The 22,812-nt window shown below is 48.2% G+C and overlaps 1 protein-coding gene across 1 annotated transcript; it reads right to left on the minus strand.

Moving 5' to 3' along the window:
* Window positions 1-1,396: 1,396 nt before the first annotated feature.
* LOC135450356 (carnosine N-methyltransferase 2-like) lies at window positions 1,397-13,961 on the minus strand. The gene is made up of 9 exons (XM_064718421.1): window positions 13,872-13,961; window positions 12,442-12,634; window positions 10,403-10,464; window positions 8,962-9,100; window positions 7,363-7,415; window positions 4,340-4,447; window positions 4,102-4,232; window positions 3,701-3,794; window positions 1,397-2,717 (listed from the first exon to the last, which is right to left on the minus strand). Exons 2-9 carry the CDS (start codon window positions 12,465-12,467, stop codon window positions 2,362-2,364), a joined length of 969 nt encoding a protein of 322 aa, XP_064574491.1. The 5' UTR covers window positions 12,468-12,634; window positions 13,872-13,961; the 3' UTR covers window positions 1,397-2,361.
* Between the last annotated feature and the right edge of the window lie 8,851 nt (window positions 13,962-22,812).

Raw genomic sequence — 22,812 nt, forward strand, 5'->3', positions numbered from 1 at the left:
TGGAAATGTGTCGGTCTGTGCAGGGGTGGAAAACCTCTTGGGCTGGGGAAGATCTGGGCAAACCTGTATCGTGCCAAATTTCTGCAAAGACTAACAGGTAGATTTTTCTTTGAAGCTTGAAAAGCAAGCCTGTTTTATGGTACCTTTTGTTTTTCCTCCTAATCTACCACGTAGAGACACCACTGCTGATTGGAAATAAACTATGGGAATTCATAGTGGAAGGACAGCAGTGATGGGAGCAGTGCTGAGATCCTGTCCAACAGCCCAGCTGCTGGGAGCCAGCACCAGCAAAGGAGATGCCTGTGGAATAAACAATAGGATGGATCAAAGGGAAAAGCTTGTGCACAGGTATGGGGTACTCTGGAGGAGGCTGTCCAGTTCTGACTGACCTTTCTGGAACTGACAGCAATAGTACTTGCAGGCCAGGGTGCCTCAGTCCTGCCAGCGAGATGATATCATGCTGCTGTTTCCCCATTATTTTGCTCATTTTTCCTGTTGCAGTAGTTTCAAGAAAGATGGCTGCATTTCAAAAAGATATAATAAAACCCAAACAAACCCAAACAAACCAAAAACGCCAAAGGACAGAGTGGAGACACAATGATTGCAGAGGTTCATTACCTTTTCAGGATGATGCTGCCCCTGGCAGTAACTGCATTCAGCTGGGTGGGGTGGGACAGTTTTAGCAGGATCAGCAGGACTCTGGGTGACAGTGACATGGAATTCTTGTGAGCCAGTGTGAGGATCCACGTGTTCCTGGTGCTGGAAGAAGCCATTTGACCCACACCACACCTCCACCTGAACCCCTCCAGGTGCACACAGGTGTGTCCTACCCACCTTAAGCATGGAAGAATCAGACATATTGCAGGCTTCTGTGCCTGCAGCTATTTCCCACCCAAGCTGGGTTTTCCCCCCTCAGAGGGGAATTTTGTTTCCAATGAGGCTGCTGACACTGCAGGAAGCTTCCCCATGTGCTCAGTCTAAGGTCTGCACAGCACCATGGTGCCAAATGCAGAACCAAACCTCACTGGCATCCTGAGTGGCATCTCCCTTTGGAGCTGGCTGCTCTGGCAGCACCTCCTTCAGCTCTCTGAACAACCCAGGGCCCTTGGGAAATAGTTTCAACTTACCTATATTAACATTTTAACCACATACACCACATTTTAGTGCCGTTGGTGCTGTTTTGCTGTGCTACAGTGATGCTGCTCCAAGAGAGCCAAGCAAGCTGCAGCTCTCTCCCAGCTCTTCCACATCCTCAGGCTCATCTTTCTCACTTACAAGAAACCCTTAATGCCTTCCATATAATGGTACTTTGCATATTTTTTGTTTTTTAACTCAATGACCTCTTTGCTCTTCATTTTCTATAACCCCACATGTGCAGAACCAGATGTCACTTTTTTTGTTTTAAGATTGCTTTTATTTTATATGGAGACAAACAGTAGTAAGAAAGTAACAAAATTAATGTCTGCCTGAAAGAGCACAGGGCAAGTATCATCCTGGGTTCCAAAATATTCTCCAAACAAAAAGGCTGATAAATTTTTAAGACATGTCTATATTGTGAGATGCTGAGAGACTTGGGGCAGTAAATGTCCATGCCAATAAAACCATGTGAAATAGCCTAGTGCAGAGCAACTTGCAGCTCAGGCCTGGGTGCAGTGCCATTACCTGGGGCAAAGCAGCAGGGACATCTTGCTGGTTTTGTCCTGGTGATGCCTCAGGTTTTAGCTTTTATATTTTTCAGATTCTGTGCTGGTTTAGTGTGTAGTTCTGAGCTTCATATTAGGGGATAGTGAGCTCTCTTCACAGAGTAGGGAGACAAAACAATTCCTTCTCTTGCTGGGGACCAAGGACAAATCATCCAAATCTCAGGTCCAAGAGCATAAACAATGTGGGCTGAAGAGAGAAAAACAAGCAGGATGGGACTTCATAATCTAAAGCTGGAATTGGACAATTAACTCCAATATGCAAATGGAGCAGAACTTATGAAAGTGAGAGACCCCATGAGCGCTCATGCATTTTGTGACCATTTTGGTACAGCCCTGGCTGGGCTCTTGTGCTGTCCAAGGTGCATCCATTGAGGCCTTCTAATAAATCCCTACTTTATTCTTTAGCTCTGTCCAGTCTCTGCTCTAGGTCAGCCTTCACATTAATCAGTTCCTGGTGACCCAGAAGGGACAGAAGGCATCAGTGGCACACACGGGAGCAGCAGCAGCTCTGTGAGGGGGCCGCCACCCCTCACAGCCGCCCAGGCCGCGCACACCCGTCCGTGGCTGTGCAAACGCGCTGCCCGCACAAAGTGCAACTCCCACTGAAATCACAGGCAGGAGCACGGTGTTAAATACAAGTCCAGGCACACTGCAGGCTCTAGGACTCCACGACGATCATGCTGAGGTTGTTGCTGAAGATGACCCTGCCGTCCCTGGTGCTGCTGCACTCGGGCTGCCGCAGGGCCGCCTGCAGCCGCCGCCGCAGCGCCGGCGGGGCCGTGCCCAGGAAGTTCTTGGTGCCCGTCAGGAAATCCATCATGCGGCCGCCCACCGCGTCCCCCTCGCTGAAGCACTCGGTAATGTCCCAGCCGGAGGGCAGCTCGTAGACGCGGTGCTGCACCCCCAGGCTCTGCAGCACCTCGGTGATGCCGCTGCAGGTGATGTAGTGGCCGCTGTCGGTGGCGGGCAGGCAGTCTCTGTGCTTCTTCCACAGGCTGGCCCAGCCGCTGCTGTCTGCCGGGGCACCAGGGAAGGTTATTTTGGCAAAGCCAAGGCAGTCAAACTAATCAACTATGAAATCAGCTGGAAAAGCTCCCTCACTGCCTGCCCAGCCCTTGACACCGCAGGAGGAGAGTTTTCTCCCTACTCATAAATATCTGCACTTCATAAAACCCTGCTTTCCCTCAGACCTCCCTCCAAAACTGTTCTGTTTAAAGGAAACTCCTTAAGAGATGCCTCCAGCACTGAATTTGCCTAGAGGAGGGGTACACACAGAGGTACCAATGTGCTGAGCCTGAACATCCCATGCTACCTCTTAACCGTGCCTTGGCCAAAGCAGTGCAGATGTTTTCACACATCAAACCTCAATTATAAGTGCTCATTGAACAATATATACCTCAAAAACACAGCAAGGGAAACGGCCTACAGGCAATGTGAGAGGCAGTTTTTATGGGGAACATGGAAATTTGTGCTTTATCCACCACACTGTGAGCTGGGGATTCATGAATGGCACAAGGGATGAAACACTCAATTCTTTTAAGTGCTATCATGTTGTTACTCTTTTTTCCTGTCCTGCCATAAAGCCTGAAGCTCTCAGCAGCATCTGCTGTCTTCTGGGCTCTGGGTCATTGCTGTGCAAAGGTAAGAGTCCTGAGAATGAGTCCACCCAGAGCTCAGGTTGTGTTTTTCCAGTGCTGCTTTCACCATGAGGAAGGATGGACCCTCATTCATGGACAGCCACACTTCTCTCTACTACCTCAATTCCATAAGCAGGGAAGCAAGGGCACAAAGGCTGTGCCTAAGTGGCCCCATCAGACACTGGGCCCCAAGGCTATGCCCAAGATTGCATTCTCCATATGAAATCCAGCATTTTTTAAAATTATTTGCTATAGAATAAGCAGCACTGACATCCCCAGATAAATATCTGTGGCTCTCAAACTTCAAAGCTCTTCAAAACTCCAGCAATGGAGCAAAAGAAAATACAAGGTCTCCCTTACCTGACAAAATTATGATCAGGAGTTTACCATGATGGTCAAGGCAGCTGTGGAAAAACTTGATAGTACTGCGAATATCCTCCACACGGTACAGCATCTAGAAGAGCCAGTGGCACACAGCCATTATTCCTCCTCCACAGTGCAATGACCCTCCAAAGGCTTAAACTCTTTCTCTTAGAGGTGTTTTAAATTCTCTTCCAGATGCTTCCCAGCCTTTCCTGATTCCACATGCCCATTTAGGGACACCTCACAGCACTGAGCATTGCCAGCTTTGGTGTTTGTAGAGCTTCTGCAGGATTGCTATGGGAGAGCAGTGCTCAGCTCTGGTCATAAATTCAAGCAGAGAGCAGAACTGGAGGGGGCAGTTAAATCCAATAGCCCTGTGTTAAAGCAATGGCCATTACCTGGATCATATGGATGAAGTCAAATTTCTTATGTGTGCCTCTCTCCTTCACCTGCTGTTCATACTCCAAGGAAGTGAGCTGGTGCCAAATAAAAGAAACATTCTGCAGGTCTGGAGCTTGATTCACCAGCTCTGTTTCAAAAAGTAGAAGAAAACCCTGAATTTCATAAAATAGCAGAAAAACTCATCATTCAAATGGATGGTCCTTGCTATAACCCAGGCAGCAGGTGTAGCCTTACCTTTGTAAGCTGCCACGTGCTGTGGGTTGGGCTCCACAATCTCATTGTCAATAAAGACCCCTGGGTGCACAGCCTGCAGTATCCTGATCATTTTCAAATCCTGCTCACCTATTCAATAAACACAAAGCAGGTAAATGCAATGGAAGGATGCCAGTGCACCACTCCTGCCAGGAAATCCCCCAGCAGAAGTGAGGCATGTTCTGCCTTGTGGCTCATGTGGCAGAGCCTGCTGATACTCCTACCATGGTACTGAACTGCTCAGGCTGACAGAGAGGTGCAGAGGAGCCTGAGAACAAGGCAGAGACAAGCAGCAGCACAGAAACCTGCTAATGGCAATACCATGGGTCGTGGGACAGACAGGCCAAAGGAATAACAGCTCACTGTTTACAAAAATAACCACAAAACAGCTTTCAACAATCCTACAAAGTCTGAATGGGTGCAAGGAGGCAGCTGACACAGCTGTGACACAGCCCCAGCACCTGGGGACCTGCATCACAAGAGGAAAGACCCACTGACATGCAGAATCCTGGATCCTCCCTCTTTGGGGATTGTCCACATGGCCTCAGCCCAGGGCATCAATTAACTGATGGTTATCTTGGAGATACAGGTAGAGACTCACATATTTGTGTGGAAGTGCCCTAAAAATTTAGCTATTGGTGCTCCTGTGTGATCTCTGGAGGAGCAAGCAGCAGTCTGTCCTCCTGTTCTGGGAAATTTCCAGCCTCCTTTGAGGTGATACAGGTCATGCTGCTTACTTCCCAGAAATGCCAAGTGTATGAGTACCCCTGGTTAACTTCGAACTATGTAAATAAACAGCACACGTGACCACCTTGATGAGACCTCTGCAAGAATCCTGTCTGTAGCTGATGGTGGGGCCTAAAAATAGCCCTGGCCTTGCAAATGTCACACAGAGAGGTCTTGACATGAGACCCTGCATCCTCCCTGCTCTTTCAGCCAATGTACCAGCCACAGGAAGAGCTGTCATCCTTGGCAGGTGCTGCAGTACATAGAATTCAGGGGAGGAAATATCAGCCATGCCAGCACTACTGGGACATCCAAGGAAGGAGGAGGCTTTTGAAGTGAGAAAACAAAATACCCCAGGCCCGTGAGGAATGCAGTGGCAGCAGGGCAGGGCTGGCCAAAGGCTCAAGGGAGGAGGCTGAGGCTGCACCCATTGAAGGTGCTGGGACCAATACTGCTGACAGGAAGGCAGATCCCAATAGCAAGCAGCTGAATCATTAGTGCCAGTGTGCAAGTGCCTGGTCTGGGGAGCAGCAGCCCTCAGAGCTGCCTGCAGGTTGGGGCAGGGCCAGAGGCAGAGCATCGCTGCCCCGCACCCTGGAGCCACTGATGGAGGCAAATGGGTGCACCTGCAGCACGTGGATGTCTTAAAAGCTGCTAAAGTTTGGAGTTTTTTTCACTCCACCTCTGTAAAATTCCTTAATGCAGTGTTTGCAGGTAATAACATCTTCAACCAGGGTGTCTGTAAAAACAAACAGTAAAATAACAGCACTCTAGGGCAGGAACTTCTCTGCTGCAGCTTTCCCTGCCAGCAGCAACCCCCCAGCACTGACCACAGCAAAGCTGGGACAGGACTGGAACCTCTCTGCAACTGGAAAGTTCCAGCTCAGAGTTCAACCAGCCATGAGGAAACATGGGGTGGGTGAAAAAACGTGATTTGGAGCACAACACAGGCTTTCAGGATGTGGAGTCGGCCACTAATCCCCATTAATATTTTCATCAACTAAACTAATTCTGGGGGCTCTGTGAAACCAGAGTCCACCTCTGAAAAGGTCAGGGATCAGATATAACCTTTTACTTGGTGCCATCCCAGCTCCCTCCCTGCCCAGCCCCAGCTCTTGCAGACATGGGTGCAGGTCTGGACCCCTGTCCTGGCATCACCCAGGAAACACAGGGAATTTTAGAGAGTTTATTTTCCCATTAAAACCTCCTCTGAAGAGGACATAAGGAAAATTAAGGACGATGCTAAAAGTTCATTTCCCCCTTGTGCTTTTGTGGAGTCAGAATTTCTGTTTTATATTACTTAATGAAAATAGAGGGTAATTGAGAACTGAATCATTTCTTCCTGCTTGGTTTCTCATATGCTCCAACATATTCCCAGTTGGGGAAAACAATCAGATGCTAATTTTCTCTTACTCAGGAAAACAAAACCAAAAAAAAAAGTGAGAAAAATGCTTTCATTTGAAAGTATTAGCACTTAAAATTCAGCTGAAAATACTTTTCAAAGCAGAAGTAAACTCTGACAAATCAAACCACTGCTTCTTTTCTCTACTCTTTATTTTCTCCCAGGTTCCCTAGGAGCAAAGTTGGCTGTTTCACCACTTTTTTGTTTTGTTGTTTTGGCTTTTTTTAAACACAAATGCATTTAGAACAACTTTAAAGCTATTTTTTCAAAGGACAGGTTTCTCTCTGGGGAAAAATATCATTTGCAGTTAAACCCTACTTGTCACTGGGTAAAAAACACAGCAGTAACAAAGAAACATGTCTTGAAAAAGCTGATGCAGGTAATGGTTGTGGCCAGGTGGTTTTGCACTGCTGAGAGCAGGGCACTGCCCAGCCTTGGTCTCTAAACTCAAAACAAAAGGAGATATCCCTTCAGGGGGAATAGTCTAAGGCAGGATTTTGGGTGGAAAGAACCTCTCCAATGTCTCTAATTCCCTCCAACAAGGTTTGAAGATGCTCTTGTAGCTAACCAGAAGAAGGAGTCCTTGCTTTGAGGCAAATGAAGTCAGGTGAGAGTCACCAAGAGGCAGAAACAAAGCTAAAATCACACATTTCTCACTGCCCAGAAAGATCTGAGCAGCAGTATTTCAGAAGGGAGATGGAGAGGGAAGAAAGGGAAGGAGCACTGCTCTTATCCCAGCTCCACTCTTCCTTCTGCCCTTCTGTGCTTCAGTGGGCAATGCTGCCATTAATGTCTGAGGAATCCTCAGTGCCCAATTTTCCAGCATCTCCTTCTGCTGCTCACAGGTCCCCCTGTGCCACATCCCCACACTCCTCACCTGTGCCACTCCCAACTCCCAGAACGCTGAGGGTCGATTTTCCAGTGCCCAGACTGAAAGGATAAATACACAAATACACACATAAATAAAATTACTTAACCACACTGTGTCACACCACATCATGTTTTCATTCTTACAGCTTGGATGACCCATCAGCCTGGAAATTTTCACGTTATGCACATGAATTGGGACAGAAATTTGATCACCCCTTTTGAGCCTGGTGATTACCAGCATGGCTCAGCCAGCTCATATTTCAAAGTACAGTAGGCATCACGGTGCAGAGTTTCTCACCCTTTGCCAAGGAGATTTCTTCAGGCTGTGGCTGGCAAAAAAAGCCTCTGGGAAGCCCAGGGCAAAGGGGCTGTCCCTGACTGGGATGGCACTGCTGGGGAAGCAGGGACAAGGTGAGCTGGGGAAAACCTCAGCAGCCTCAGGAGGGAATATTGGATATAAATACTCAGAAAAGAAAAGAAAACCATTAGGCTATTCAGGAGACTGGAAATCATCTCTTATTGACATTAATCCAGGATTGAAATTGGGAGGAGGATCTGAATCTTCAATAATTTTTTACCTTAGAAAAATTGCTTATTAAAAGACTCCAGTCACATGCTTCCTAGCAGAATATTTAATAACAGCCAAGGGATTGAGTTTCCCAAGCACAGTCTCAGGAGGCACCACAGCAATGATTCCACAGGAATGGGACGAGCAGCAAGTCCTGAAGGGTATGAGCAAGTCCAGGGGCCTTAGCCCTAAATGAGGGTCAAGACCCTTTGACAAACCCAAAACCAGCATCATAGAAAGCCACAATTTTGTCCATTATTTAAATTCACAATTAAAATTTCTTAACATAATCTTTGATGATTATTATTTTACTGTTTTATTGTTTCTTTTATATATATAATATATATATTGTTGTTTTATTATATATATATATATATATATATATATATATATGATGTGTAGAATAAAAATTTGCCTACCTAAACTTTTTTCTCAATGGAGAAAAACACAGTTCCTATAACATCTAAAAATTACCCAGATTTGAAAGGGCTTTCTTGTGCTTTGGATCTAGGCAGCTCTGAAGCTGTCTGCAGTTATCCAGCCTTAAGATATTACATCAATACTTTACAAAACTGATTATCATTTGGTACTTAACCAATGCAAATCGACTTAGGATAGAAATAAGGAGGTCTTAGGGGATTGGGAAAACCATGAATTAGCCACAAGGAGAGAATTAGAGATGTGTTTCTGTTTGGATGGATGTGCAAAAGCAGGGAGAGAGCACAAGAGAGCTTTCTTTTAGGGGAAAAAAAAACCAAAACAAAAAAAACCCCAACGTTAATCCTCAGAAAATCAGCTAATGAAAAGAGATTGACATGAGAATAAGATCTTGAGTCTTTCCTTAACATAAGCTGAGGCAGCACAGTGTGTTAATTGAAACAGCACTTACTCTGGAGTCATTAAACAGAATATCCTAAAAACCACGAGTAGGGGACTTAAAACTGAAAAGCATTTAAAGTTCATTCCTGCCCCAAAAAAGTTTTTGCTGACTCCCAGGATAACAGATGTCTTTCCCACCTCGGGGGAAGTGCTCCTTACCCAGCCACGATGGTGGGCATTTGTTCCCTGTTGAACTCATCCATGCACTGGTGCTCTGTTGAGTGCTCCAAGAACACCTTAAAGGCCTCCACATACTCCTCAGCTGTGAGGCTTCTCATGGCAGGGATCATGTAGAGCTCTTGGGAAACAAACAGGGGTTGCATGTTAGAGGCTTTGAGGCATGTGAGGGGTCAAAGCACTTACCTCATGGGAGAAACCCAGCCTAACCCAACAGGAGCCAGGGATTTGGGAAAAAAATGCAGAGGATGCACTTTCCAAACTGTTCACACTCAGGGTTCAATAATTACTCTTGGGCACCCTTTGGCATCAGCATGTTTGCTAAGTGACTCATCACTATAGGACAGCCTGAGGAAAATGCCTCCAAAATGTTTAGCCAGATGTGGGGAGCTCTGTGTTGCAAGGGATGGAACTGGAGGGGTTTTCTGGAAAACTAAAGAAAAGGTGGAGGGAGTCACACGGTGGCTCCAAACCTGTGGCCACCACTGGTACCCATGCTGGACAGAGACTGAGGGGGGCAGCTCTGGGCACACCTCCCAGGAGGGGTGATGCAACACAAACACTGCCACCTGCAGCAGAAGCAAAAATAGTCCACCCTGTGCATCTCACTGGTGCCTCTGGACAGCATGGGACAGAAATGGGCTGCCAGGGAAGGGAATTCCCTGCTGGGACCTGCAGCTCGTGGCCAGCAGGGCAACTGATGGCGAAACATGTCACTGAATGGGCTCCTGTTCAAATGTGGGTGACTGACACCAAGATCTCTCTCTCTGAGCCAAAACCCGGGATACTCAAGGGGTTCCAAGCAATTATTGCAAAGTCTCCCTTTCCTGCTGTCCCATCCTAAAGGCAGGGCAGCTGCCAGGGCTCAGGCTCTGGCCAGCTGCTCAGGGCTGAGGAGCAAAGGCAGGACTAAGGGAAGGTGTCCTGCTGTGCTGGGTCTGTCTCAGATCAATGCTGAAAAGGCATCATTCAATGGGGGAAAAATCAGCTTAAATGAAATGAGGATGAAGGACAGGGCTTGGCAGAATATCTTCATCCTCATTTTTGCCTTTCAAAGAGTTGCATTTTTATCACCTGCTTTTAGTTACCACTAGTAAGAGAATCATGTATGTATGTCTCATCCAGGACACTGCAATTTCAAAGTGAATGGCTCTGCTGTTTCCAAAAACTCATGCCCTTGGCAGCTGTGTTCCTGGTCCAGCCCCATTGGAGGTAAAGATATCAATGTCTATCCTCAACACTTTGAACTCTACCCTAACGTAAACCTGAATTGCACTCAGTTTACCATCCTGCTTCTTTGTCTTTTTTTTTTTTTTTGTTAACAATCTCTAACTCCAAAAGAATGAAAACATGTTTGTAGTGATAGCAACCTGAGTGGGCATTTTACTTTAATTCCTTTTTTCTTTTTTTTTCTCCCAAATACCTGAATTATCGTGTGGTGTTGTCAGAATCTCTGCTTCAAAGTTCATGCTGGGGAAACTATTCCTGTAAGGAAAGTATAGCACTTCAGTTATTTGAAGAACCTGTAAGTTTTTTTGAAGCTGCACTGAAAATGCAGAACAAAGGGAAAATGGTCCAGGACAAACTTTCCTATGCTGATAATCCATAATTTATTTTGTTCTTTTTTACTAGAGAAAGCCAAAACTTCTTTGTATCTGATCATAGCCATAGAATCCTAGAGTCAATAAAAGAGTTTGGGTTGGAAGGGACCTCAAAACTCATCTCATTCCAATCACCTGCCATGGGCAGGAACACCTTCCACTATCCCAGGTTTCTCCAAGCTCTGTCCAAGCTGGCCTTGGACACTTCCAGGGATTGGGCATCCACAGCTGGCCACTGCTCCAGTGTTTGCCTGAGATGTGCTGTGGAACCATTAACCAGTCATTGCAGCTGAAGGCATCAGACTGAAATTTTCCTTTCTTCATTTTCCTTTGACAATGTGCCTCATATTTAAAACAAGGATGAGGCAAAATGAAGGGATGCATTTAAATTGGAGCAAGGACCTCACTTCTGCCAAGACAGGCTTGGGATGAGGCTCTCTGTACAAAGGGAAGAGTCACCTCCTGGGTAACCACATTTTGAGATGCACAGCAAGTCTTGGGGGTGATATCCTCTATAATGTGTTTAGACACACCAAGGCTTTGCTGTGAGAAAATGCCTCAGGGCAGGCAGTCTGAGATAGCAGATCCCAGCCCAATAGTCTCCTCTAGGATAAAGCCAAGGATAAAAATCCCAAGTGAAGAAAAAATCAAGGCAGGAGGTGGAAAAGTAAAGAAGGGAGTTTGTAGTGGGGCTTTGAGATATAAATATGTAGGGACCATGTGGCAAGGAAGTGGCCACGTGCAAATACTGCACTGCTTTGGTCAATGAGGGCAAGAAAATACGGAGATATCCCAGAAGTCTGAGACACTGGGGCATTTCCAGAGTCCTGCAAGAGCAGCTGATTTCATCCGAGTTCAGTGCCACAGTCATGTAACTCATGTCCATGGGGTGTGTCTCTCCTCCACCCACCCTGACCTCCCCTCTCCCCAGAAAAGAGCTCTCAGAAGCTCATCAGGAAGAGGCCAGAACCAGCCCACCTCCATCATCTCCAGCTTGGCTGCAGGCCACTCCCTCCAATTTCCACTCAACCCTCCAACCTCTTCCATCTCTGCCCACCACAACCCCCAGAGAGTTATTCTGTCTCCTGAGCTGGGTGAGCCCAGCAAGGTGCGTTTCAGAGTAAATCTCCCACTGAAATGCCGAAGGGTAGCATGGCTTTTCCTCTGCAGGGAGGAACAGTTCGAACATGAATTCCATTTCTGACAGGTCAAATGTTTCCAGCCATGCCAGGAGACCTGCCAGGGGACCTGAACAGACTTCAGCACAAGCATTCACCAGCACAGATGATGCCAAGATCTCTTCCACTGACACTTCTGCCATTTCTCCCGGCAGGGGTTAGATTCTGAGACTGATTAACACTTGTTGCTGGGAAGGTGAAACAGGAACAAATGGACTTCCTCTAAAATCTGGTTAAAATCCAGATCCCAAAACTTGCAAATAACATTTTGGGCTGGTCCTGGTCCCCCAACACCCAGGACTGAGGCAGGGACTGGCAGGGAGCAGGATGCCCACGGGCAGCTGGTCCTGCCACAGCTCCCAGCTAAGACTGAGCTTGCAAGGTTAAACCTCTTCCCTCCATGAACAGAGCTGGGTGCAACATGGACAGCAGCCACAGGGAAGTCACATTACTACTTTAGGTGATGCCGCCTCTTTAGTTGAAAAGGTTTTCTCTAGGAAGACAAATTGCAAGAATATCTTCATAACTCATAAACGTCATTATTCCTAAACTTAGGCTGTGGAGGGGCTAAGGGGGAAATATTCCCAGGCCACGGGCACATCTGCTGCTCCTCCCACCTCCCGCACAGCCATCTGTGACACAGAGCCAGCAGGTGGGGAACGCCATCCCGCTCCTGCCAGTACCTCTTCAGCTCCGGAGCCGGCTCCATGCTGGCTGGATGCTGTGCTGAGGGTCCTCGTGGGTCCGGACACGGGGCTGCGCTGATACCAGATCCTCGTGGGTCCGGGTCGCTGCGGTTCCGTGACCGGCAGCGGGGCCGGGCTCAGCCAGGCCAGGCCAGCATGTCCCGCACGGCTCGGCTCGGCTCTGCCGGACCTGTGGGGACAGCAGCGTCAGCGGGGCAGGGACAGGGGGAAACCCGAGCCCCGGGGGCAGGAGCGGGAGCCGGGGCGGGCAGAGCGTGTCCTCATGGAGCGGGGGAGGCACAAAGGGACACCCTGGGACTGCCGAACCTTCGGAGCCTGAGGGGTGTGAGCCGGGAGGAGCGGGGACATTTCTGTCCCTTTTTAATGCGCCGTGAGCCCGGTCTGTCTGTCCTGCTCGGGGCAGGAGGGAGGGAGCGCTTCCCTGCATCCTGGCCGCTGCTGCCTGCGGGATGCGCTGGGAGATCCCTGCCTTCCCCAGGGATCCGGAGCTCTTTGGCTGCCCGGGCACCTGAGCAAGCGATTTTTCCGTCTGTCACTCAGGGGAAAACGGGGCACAGTGGCAGAACCTCTAGCGAGCACTGCAGCCCCGGCAGCCTGGCCCCCCTGTCCTGCCCCACAAAAGGGACAGGGGCAGCGAGCCCAGCCGGCTCACTCTGCTTGTTAAACTGCAGGGATTAGAAAGCAAGGAAATATTTTTGGGGACAGCTACCCAGGCCAGAGGTGGCTGGAGATCCCCAGGAAGGTGCAGTGATGACTGTTTGAAATACAGAAAATCCTGGGTGCTCCCTGTGCTTGCCTCTGGATTTTTCCCCTAGCTTCACCCACAGAACTGGTGCACATATTGCCTGAAATTACACAAATGTAAAAAAGAAAGGACTTAACCTCCCACCTTGCTGATATCCCCAGAAAACGTCCTGCCCCACATAGATCCCCTAGACCAGGAAGCTCAGCTGGAGATGCTTCACCATCAAGTGACCTGACTTTGTTTGCACTAGACTGAGCTTCCAGATGGATTTAAGTTATCCACCTCAAGGCAGGTCCACAGCAGCAGCACATTAAGCCAGAAACACCTGCATTACTACTCTTCAAAAAAATATTCAATATATTCCAGGTGAGGGAAGACCAGAACCTCTTTGCTAGGTCTAAAGTGCACCTTTGGCTCCTGGTGTGACTGCTTGGGCAGTGGTCTTACATCAGTTCATTCAGTCCCACCAGAGATTCCATCCCAGACACCAACGTGATGCACCTGGAGCATCCCAGCCGAGCCCCAAGCGCTGCCCCGCAGCAGCCTCGTGTCCCCCAGCCACCTCTGCTTGTCCCAGCGTCACTCTGACCCCCAACACCACCCCCAGCCCCCCGTGCCAAAGCCAGGGTGGGCACCCCGCGGGTCCCACAGGAAGCCCTACCTCCCGGAGTGCCCAGACACGTCCAGCAGCCTGGAGCCCTGCAATGGGGGAGCCTCCTTGTACACCCACGGGTGCTGCTCCCTCCCCGTGTCCCTGAGCCCCCCCGAGCCGGCATTAGGCTCCAAGAGCAGCCTTTGTTCTGGCCACAACAAGGGGACATTGTGGGCAGTGCCCGCTGGCAGCGGTGCCCTCGGAGGATGTCCCTCTGCCAGCCCTGCCTGCCGTGCTCTGCCCAGCTCGTGACTCAATCCGCTCTCAGCCCTGTGTGCCCTGCCAGCTGAAAAAGCTGATTTTTGCTCTCTGAGAGGGAGGGTGGCTGCAGGCAGAGCTGGGCTGCAAGGAGAGGAAAACAAAGCCACTGTGTTTGCTCTGCAGCTCCCGAGGTCGGTTTGGGGCTGATCCTGCAGAAATGGGTCATCCACTCTCCCCAGGGCAAGCCTGGCTGAGGCTGGTGTTGCCCATGGCCTGAGCCCCTCTCATTTTCCATCTCTATCAGCCCACCACAACAAGCTTGGATCTGCATCTTCAGGCAGGAAAGCCTGGGTTTGACATCAAATTTCGATGAATTTACCTTCTAAATAGCAATCAGCTTCTAGGCTGATGATTGTCAGGGTGGTCCTTGGCATTTTTAGAGTGTTGATGGCAGAAGGTTTAGGACTAAATGGTTAAGGCCCCTTCCAACCAAAACCAATGTATGATTCCATGTGTACTACTTTGTTTTTTGAGATTCTTCCAAATCCAACAATCGATTAAAGCTCAGGTAATGTAACTCTGATTTTCCTGTAACTCTGATTTTCTTGTGTGCAAAGCTCTTCTGTAGCAGTTTCCTGTTTTAATGAAAATGTTTTCATCAGTCAGATATTTTCAGTTTTCCAGACTAATCCTCTCAAGTACTGTAGTTCCTGTACTCTCCCAGGTGAAATATTCCATGCAAACATGTTATTCTCCATCAAGCAAATTCTGGTAGAGAGAAGGATAAGCAGCAATTCTGTAGCACCCATTTTTCTGACAGTTAACAACAAGATTTCTAATTAAGGGAAGAAATGTTGTTTTTCTTTAATCCTTTAATCCTGGGCAGCAGTAGATTTTGGACTTTGAGCAACAGTATTTTTAAAAATATGTTTATATAGTATATTTTCCTATGGGAAAAAGAACATAATTTCTGATAAATACTGAAAAAAAGGCACTGCAGAAGCAGAACCCATCCCTCCCTGGGGACAGCAGCCCTCACTGGGCTCCAGACATGTTTCTGTTCAACCTGCCAAAAACCTGAAGTATTTGTGTCTTGGTGCTAATTTTTGGCTCGTTTTTTTTAAACACAACCTTTCCTGCCTCTTTATAAAAGCCTGGGTCCTTGTACAGCTCTTCCAGACCTTTTAAAATGACCCTTTCCAATCTGTTTGACTAGAGGTCCTAACTCATGTAGTTGTAATTACAGAGCCAAGGTAAGGGCAGAGGGAAAGTCCAATGTGGCTGCCTGCAAAAAAGACTCTGTGATTCAAGGTGAAGATCAGCTTTGCTCTACAACCCACCCAGTATTCAAAAAATATGTCTTTGAGAGCAAAGATAGATATGGTAAAATGTGCCTTTCACCCTCAAAAACTCACAAGTCTTCAGCCAGGAAAACACACTTGGAATTTAAATTTCTGTGGCTGTACCTGTGCTGCTGCCAGTAGCATGAGCAGGATCAAACACATCCAACAGGAACAGCACTCCAAAACAGGGGTATTTGCAGATCCTGCTGTACCAAAACATGAGAAATTGCCAGCAAAAGAGATTTTGTCCCTAGCTCAAAGTCAGCAGGGCAAATACTAAAGCTGGAGACTGGTTCCTGAGAGGTTTTTGTGGTTCAAGAGGATGAATTGAGGGGGGCAGGAAATGAAGGATCATAATTTAAATTATTTTTGCTCACCTGCTGGTAAAGCAAGACTGAGCCCAGCCATCACACCCCATTTGAACTGAATGGATCTGAATGCTCCAAGCAGCCAAACATCCCAGGAAAAGCCGCTCTGCCAGGCAAAAATGTGTTAGAAAAATTGGAATATCTCTTGGAATGTACATAGGATGATGAGCCACATTTCCATGGGGAAGCAGAGAGAAGCAGTGGAAGAGTGGGCATGAGCCCAGTGGGGGATGCTCACCTTTCACAGGCTTTGGCTGTTCCTCTGTGAACATTTCTGGTCTGTCCCACTCTTAAAAAGAGAAACCTCAGCTAAATTCACTCTTCTTTGACAGAATGAATCAATTGGGGATAAAAGCATCATATAGTCAACCCAGGACACTGGGCCAAAGCTTCTTTTCCACTGGCGTTCTGTCATCTCTCAAACCCTGAGGAGCATTTACACAAACAGATAAACCCAGCACCTTTGGCACACGGAATTTAGCGCTGTGCATTTGCAGTAGCACAGTAGAGCAGGTCCCAGCCAGGCACCACGGATTTATTTTACCCAGAGCCACTAGATGGGGATGCAAGGACACTTTTCTGCTCTCTGCTATGCCTGGATCCCATCACGTTGAGCTGGACTGCCCTTTCCCACTCACAGGGGCTGCTGTTGTCTTTCCTTTTTCTCTTTAGCAGCTGACAGAGGTCATTTGGAAACTTATCACTCGCTGAGTTCTCATCCTGCAGGGATCGGGCCTCAGGCAGCAGTTATGGTGCAATTGCTTCTTGCTGAATATTATTCCCTGCTCCAAGACTTAGGAGGAGAAAGGGTTTGCCTTTCAGTTTGTGGATTAGTCTTTTTCATAGGCCGTGGAAAGAAAAGGTACTTGAGATTGAACACAGGGGAGAAAATGGTATTCAGCAAACTGGTAATCTCTGAAAATGCCCATACTTTGGAGCAGTTAACTGGGGGGAAAAGCCAGGAGATTTCCTCTGTAGGCAAATCTCTGGGTAATTTTTTTTGTTTGTTTCTCCTCTTTTGAAATGCACAGTTGCCCTAAGAATAAGCAAGACAAAATCAGGAGCATTGGTTTGGCAGAGGCTTAGGCAGGACCAGCCCTGCTCTCCAGGGCAGGAGCTCTCCACAGAGGTGCCCCAGGAGCACATTTAGGCTGCTGGGGTCCCTGCAATGCGTCAGGAATGCTGTGGCAGTGAGGAGGGCTCCAGCCCTACACTAATTGTCAGCTCTGACCTCCAGTCACCTTGGCCTTCTGCAGTGAGCACCCACTCTCACTATTTTATCTCAAGTGTCAGGATATTTGGTGCTTATCTTAATTCCCAGCTCCTGAAGTCAAGGTGAAATGTGGGAAAAAAAAAACGAAAACGCTCTTCTAGGAAATATTTAACAGCAAAATTCTGTCTTGGGAGTATGCTAAGGTACCCAAAATGCACTCCAGGCTTCAAAACACAGAAATGCTTTGAAAGAAATCCAAAAATTGATTCATTTCAGAGCAATCTCATGAATGCTTTCAGTGGTTGGCAGGGAGGAAGAGTGGGTGTCAGGGTGTCTTTGGGAGTCTGAGAAAAAAGGCTCTGGTAAATACCCCGAAGGCAAATTCTTGTATCATAACAATAAATTCAGAAAAGTGGGAGAACAATTCAAATATTATCAAAATAAATGTCTTCCCTACTCCATATGCTCAAAGGGTTGGGAGAACAGAGGCACTGGGAGCTGTTTGGTGTTTTCAGCTGAGTCTCCATGAATTGCCAAAACCAGATTGCTCTGCTTCATTAAGCATGAACAGAAGGGCAGCTGCTTTTCCAGGGCCAGAGGGTGAGGGGGTTGCAGGGCAGGGCTGGAGGAGCCCTGGGATGGCAGCAGGGCCCTGTCCCTCCCTCTGTGCCTGGGACACCACGGGCTGCCCACCTTCCCTGCCAGGGCATTCCCAGCAGCTGCAGCAGGCACTGCACATCCCAGCTCTTCCTCCTCTGTGCTTTTCCCTCACTGCTTAGCAGTCTCCTCATGGTGACAACAGAATGTCTGTTTTCCAGGAACCCATTTTATGGATTAGCCATGGAAGGCACTCGCAGCCCTCCATAAAGCACACTGACACGCTCTCTGGTGTATTCCCAACTCGACTGAAAAATTGATCAAAGCTGATAGAGTTACAGGGCCCTGTGTCCCTCCACAATCTGCTGCTGTGCTGCTCAGCCCTTGCAGAGGCAGCAGAGCCAAACCCTGTGAGAACCCTGTGTGAAAAATGCACCTCCATCCTGCCCTTGGCCTTGCACCCTGGCGAGGGCCACGTGGATACTGTGCAGGATGTGTGTGCCCTCTCCTGGAGCCAAGCTCCCCCTGGCATGGTGGGGAGCCCCAAAATGCAGCTGGGAGTGCCAGCAGGGCCCTGTGCTGCCACGAGGCACTGACACCACGTGCAGTGTGCCCGGTGTCGCCACATTTCTCTTCACAGAGAAAGGCAAGGCACAATTCTTCCCAAGAATATTTCTGGGTTTCACATTCTCTGAACCTCAGAGAAAGGAAAACACAATTCTTTTCTTATTTGCTGTGCCTGTGTTGTGCCAAAGCAGAATGCAGCTGCATGGCATCCCATATTCTCCAGTTTTCTGCTGGAGAAGATGGAATGCCATGCAGCAGAGTTGGTTTCTACTGCAAGACCTCATCAAAGCCCTTTTCCTTTTCCTCCCTGCCTCCCAACAGCTCTCGCATTTGCTCACAGAGAATATCAGTCCCTCAAAGCAAATTCTGTGCCTCATTTATCCCAAAATCTCCTGGGTTTTGGGAGGGCAGCTGGGTGTTGGGTGTGCTGTCCCTCCCCAAGCATCCTCTGGTGCCCCAGCCCTACAGAAACACTTCCTCCTTCTGTTTATTAATTACAGTTTGATTTCTGCTGCAATGCCAAACGAGCACTGAACAGCAAACCCAATCCCTGATTCAAAGAGCTTCCAAATGAGGGGTCAGGTGGGATACAAAGGATGTTAAAATAACTGACAAGGGATCAGAAGTGGATGAGATAAAGGAGGAGATAAGGCACTCACCTCCAGTCTGAAATGTGCAGCCAGAGCCAAAATGCTCCTCACTGTGCTGTAAATGATCCCCACTCCCTACCCTGCCAAATTCAGGTCAATAACTGATCAATAAACACTCACAGAGCAGTTTCAGGGCCGGAGCGCTGCTGAGGGAGGGCACAGGGCTCTGTGCTGCCTTCCAGTCACACACAGCCAGCAGCAAAGGGACATGCTTGGCTTTTCACCTCTCTGGAATCACAGGATCACTGAATTGTTTTGGTTGAAAAAACCCTTTAAGACCAAGTCCAATAGCTAACTCTGCGCTGCCAGACAATTAAACCATGTCCCCAAGCACCACATCTTTTAATGCCTCCAGGGATGGTGACTTATAGCCTCCAATAGCTTTATTTAGATATGGCTTTTAAGTTATGTCAAAATATTAACATATGGTTTTATCAGACAAAAAAAAAGTACAGTGATGACTAGTTTCAGCACAGGGAGCAAAGAGGTAATTTTACAATTGTTTATGTTCATGTGGATTCATATACAGGATATTCAAGAAAAAAAGGGGATTTTTACTGCAAGCATCAGGCACAGGCAACCTTCTGTCACCTTGCAAAGTGCTGGATGCTGTCCAGTTTCTAAGCTGTGTGCTGTTGTGACACACCTGAGCAGTTCATTTATGTTTACCTGAATCCTGACAAGAATAAAAGGATCTTCTCAGTACTGTTTGCTCCCCTGCCATTCCCTCCAGCCATGACCAATTTCTGATGGCTTCTCCCTGTGTCCTGCCACCTGCACAGATCCACATCTGGACACCACATCTGCAGCACAGAGCAGATCCCTGCAGGCTGCCTGTCACTGTCTGGAGTGATCTTGGAAATGCAATAGAGGGCTGCAGGATCAGCCCCAGCACCCCTGGGAGGCCAAGTGGGCAGCATGAACCCTGGACAGCATTAAGGTATTTAATATCTTTTCAGACAAGGATGCTATTTAAATCATCATTACAGCAACTGTGATTTTTATTGCACCAAGTCCTTCATGGCCACCGAGGTGATGACAGGTCCTGGTGGCCCCAGCTCCCCCATCCATCCTTGCTCTCTCAGGTGGCTACAGAATCTCATTTCCTTTCCCCCCAGCCAGATTTTAGCCAGTTACCCCTGAAAGGGTCTGACTGCTGAGGCAGGGGCTGGCCCAGAGCTCCAGGCACGTGTGAGGAGTCACAGAGCACCTGCACCAAGCCTTGCATTGACCTCAATGTGTCAGGACCACAACTGCTTCAAAATCCCAGGGAACAAAAGGAAATGAGGCAGCTCTGGTGAAAGCTGGACCCCTCTGAGCAGAGCCACCCTCTGTGCCGTCCTGCCCATCCTGGCCCAGGCACACAGATGTCGTGTTTGCCCTCCCTGGGGGGACATTTCCCTCAGAGTGGATGTCCTTGATTGCCTGCACTCACATATTCCCCAGGGTGTGCATCCCAAACAACACTGCAGAGGCTCCTGGAGGTATCTCCTGCAGATTTTGTGCTTTTCTAAGAGTGAGGAGGGAAGAAGCTTGGTCAGCTCTGGCCCATTCCCATCTGCAGGATTTGGTGGGATTCCAAGCTGTTACCAAACTCACATCTAAGGTTTCCATCTCTATTCCTTCCCCTCCTTGCATGGTACAAATGTGAGAGAGCTTTCCTAAAGCAACAAAGATACTTTTGATCTTGATTACTAGCATCAGCTACAGGGAGAAAATTAGAATTCAGGATTTGTCACCAGCACTTCAATTATTCAGCGTTATCAAGTTGTCACCAGGCCTTTAATTATTTTTCAGTTTATATCTAATTTCCCACACTATGATTGCTTTAGCAATGTTAAGGTAGATCTGCAACTGTAATGGGAAATGTCCAAGTCCTTTATGATGCTGGGGACTGGAAATGACAATGTTAATAAAATTCACACATCTCCTGTGCCACAAGCCCTCATCAATATAGTGTTGATCTGCAGTTGACATGCTATTTAATTATGCTCTTTTGGTACCAATAAACACTTAATAATATATTCAAAGTGAGTAAACAGGATATAACACTGACTGTGATTCTGCATCTATTTAAAGGCCGGGCACAAGACCATAAAATCTCACTTTCAAAGCCTTTCAGCATTTGACTTTGCTTTTTGGACGCTGGGAGCATCACTCTGTCCAGGGGATGAGCACCAAGCCATCGGTGTGTGCAGCCAGGACAGGGGTTGTGTTACAGAGACTCACAGAGGATTCCGCAGTGATTAACACCAATTATGCAGATAGTTATCACCGTGTGCAGAGATCGTTTGTTTTAACACACCAGGCAATTTTGACTCATCAAAACATTATGCAAAGAAGGAAGCTGATTACAATGACAGAAACTCTCACAGACCTCACCAGGGCCAGCAAAGAAGCAATTTGCCAAATTTCTCACCCCTTCCAGAGCACAAAACCAGTGGGGTCATTGCACCTGCTGTGGATCCCTGTCCAGGGGAGGCCCTGGGGAGCTTTTCCTGCTGCTGTGCAATCCATAACACTGGATCTCTGGGGGGGAAGATACAGAACAGCTCTTTTCTCCTCTTTTGCCCCAAAAGGCTTTTAGCAGTCAGAGCCCTTTGCCTGTGATGTGCAGGGGATTGAGGACGCAGCAGTGAGCAGTCTGTCCATCCAGGCAGCTCCCAGACCAGTATCCAAACCTCCCCTAGCTCCCATCCCCAGCAGGCGCAGGGCTCCCAGAAAAGTGGGCATTGCTGTACACAATCCTGGCCCATAAACCCGAGGCACAGCAAAACCAGGAGCTTGTGTCCAACCCTGCCCCATTTTACACTGTGTTTGAGCATCCTGGAGCTGCAACACAGTGAGAAAACCCTGAACAGCTCAGCATGGCCCAGCCTGGGGTCTCCCAGACACCACCACAGTTTCATCCTTAGCTGGGGTTTAGGATTTGTGAGGCTGACAGGTGCCTGTCCACTGCTGCTCAAATGCTGTTTGCCTTGATTGGCTTCCTGTCTAATGACTCTTCTTGCCCAGAACTAATTAGCAGATGTAAGAAATCACCCTTCTAACCAGCACCTCCATTCCCAGCCTCCAGCACCTTCTGCAAATAAATTTTACATATTTGAGATTCAGATTCATGTTGGATCTCCAGTGCTGATCTCCCTGAGATGGGGAAGCGAGCTTGGGAACACCAAGTGCTCAAGGTCATGGCATATTTCATACTGTTCCTCCCTCCAGTAACTGAGTTACTGCCACACACAGCTGGGAGGGCATTTGCACCCCCAAAAGCACCACGATGCTCTGAAGATGTGCCAGCCTGGCAGCCTGACCCACAACTGTGTCCTCCCCCCAAAAATACCTGCACTGCACAGATGTGGGTGATTAGCACCTGAACCAGAACTAACTCCTCAGAAAATTGTACTTATTGCAGGACAAATTGAGTCTGCTCTGGCAGAAGCCAGAATAATTGCTCAGGGGAGCATGGGGCTTATCCAGCAGTTAATTCATTATTTGTACCTGCCCAGAGCCAGGATGGAAACAGCAGGAAAGGCAGCAGCAAACAAGGTACAAACTCCAGTACCTGAAAACCAATTTGCTCACTTAAAGGCTTATTGCCATCGCTGCAAGGGGGCAAAACACCTTCACAAAGCCCTCATGGGTGGCAAAATACAGGAGGGACAAGATTTATCCTGTATTTCTGTGATAGGCTGCACAGATTTGGGTGCAATTAATGCTGTATTTTGGGCTTTGCCATATCTTTGCATGCACCACAAATTCAGAGTTAAGAGAGGAAATGCATTTTGAGTCAGGGCAGATCCCACCTTCATGACAATGCCAGGACGACTCAGCCAGCACCCCCAGCAGCAGCTGTGGCTGGCCTTGCCATGTGGCAGGACTGGTGGTTTAGAAAGAAATAGAAGTTTGGGAAAGGTGTTAAAACCCAACAGTGTGCAGGCACTGAGCTCTGCCACTGCTGAGCACAGCAGGGCTGCCTTCCCTGCCTGCCCCTGAGGTCTCCCCTTTTTGCTG

Source organism: Zonotrichia leucophrys, chromosome 7, assembly GCF_028769735.1.
Source record: "Zonotrichia leucophrys gambelii isolate GWCS_2022_RI chromosome 7, RI_Zleu_2.0, whole genome shotgun sequence".
Taxonomy (NCBI): domain Eukaryota; kingdom Metazoa; phylum Chordata; class Aves; order Passeriformes; family Passerellidae; genus Zonotrichia; species Zonotrichia leucophrys.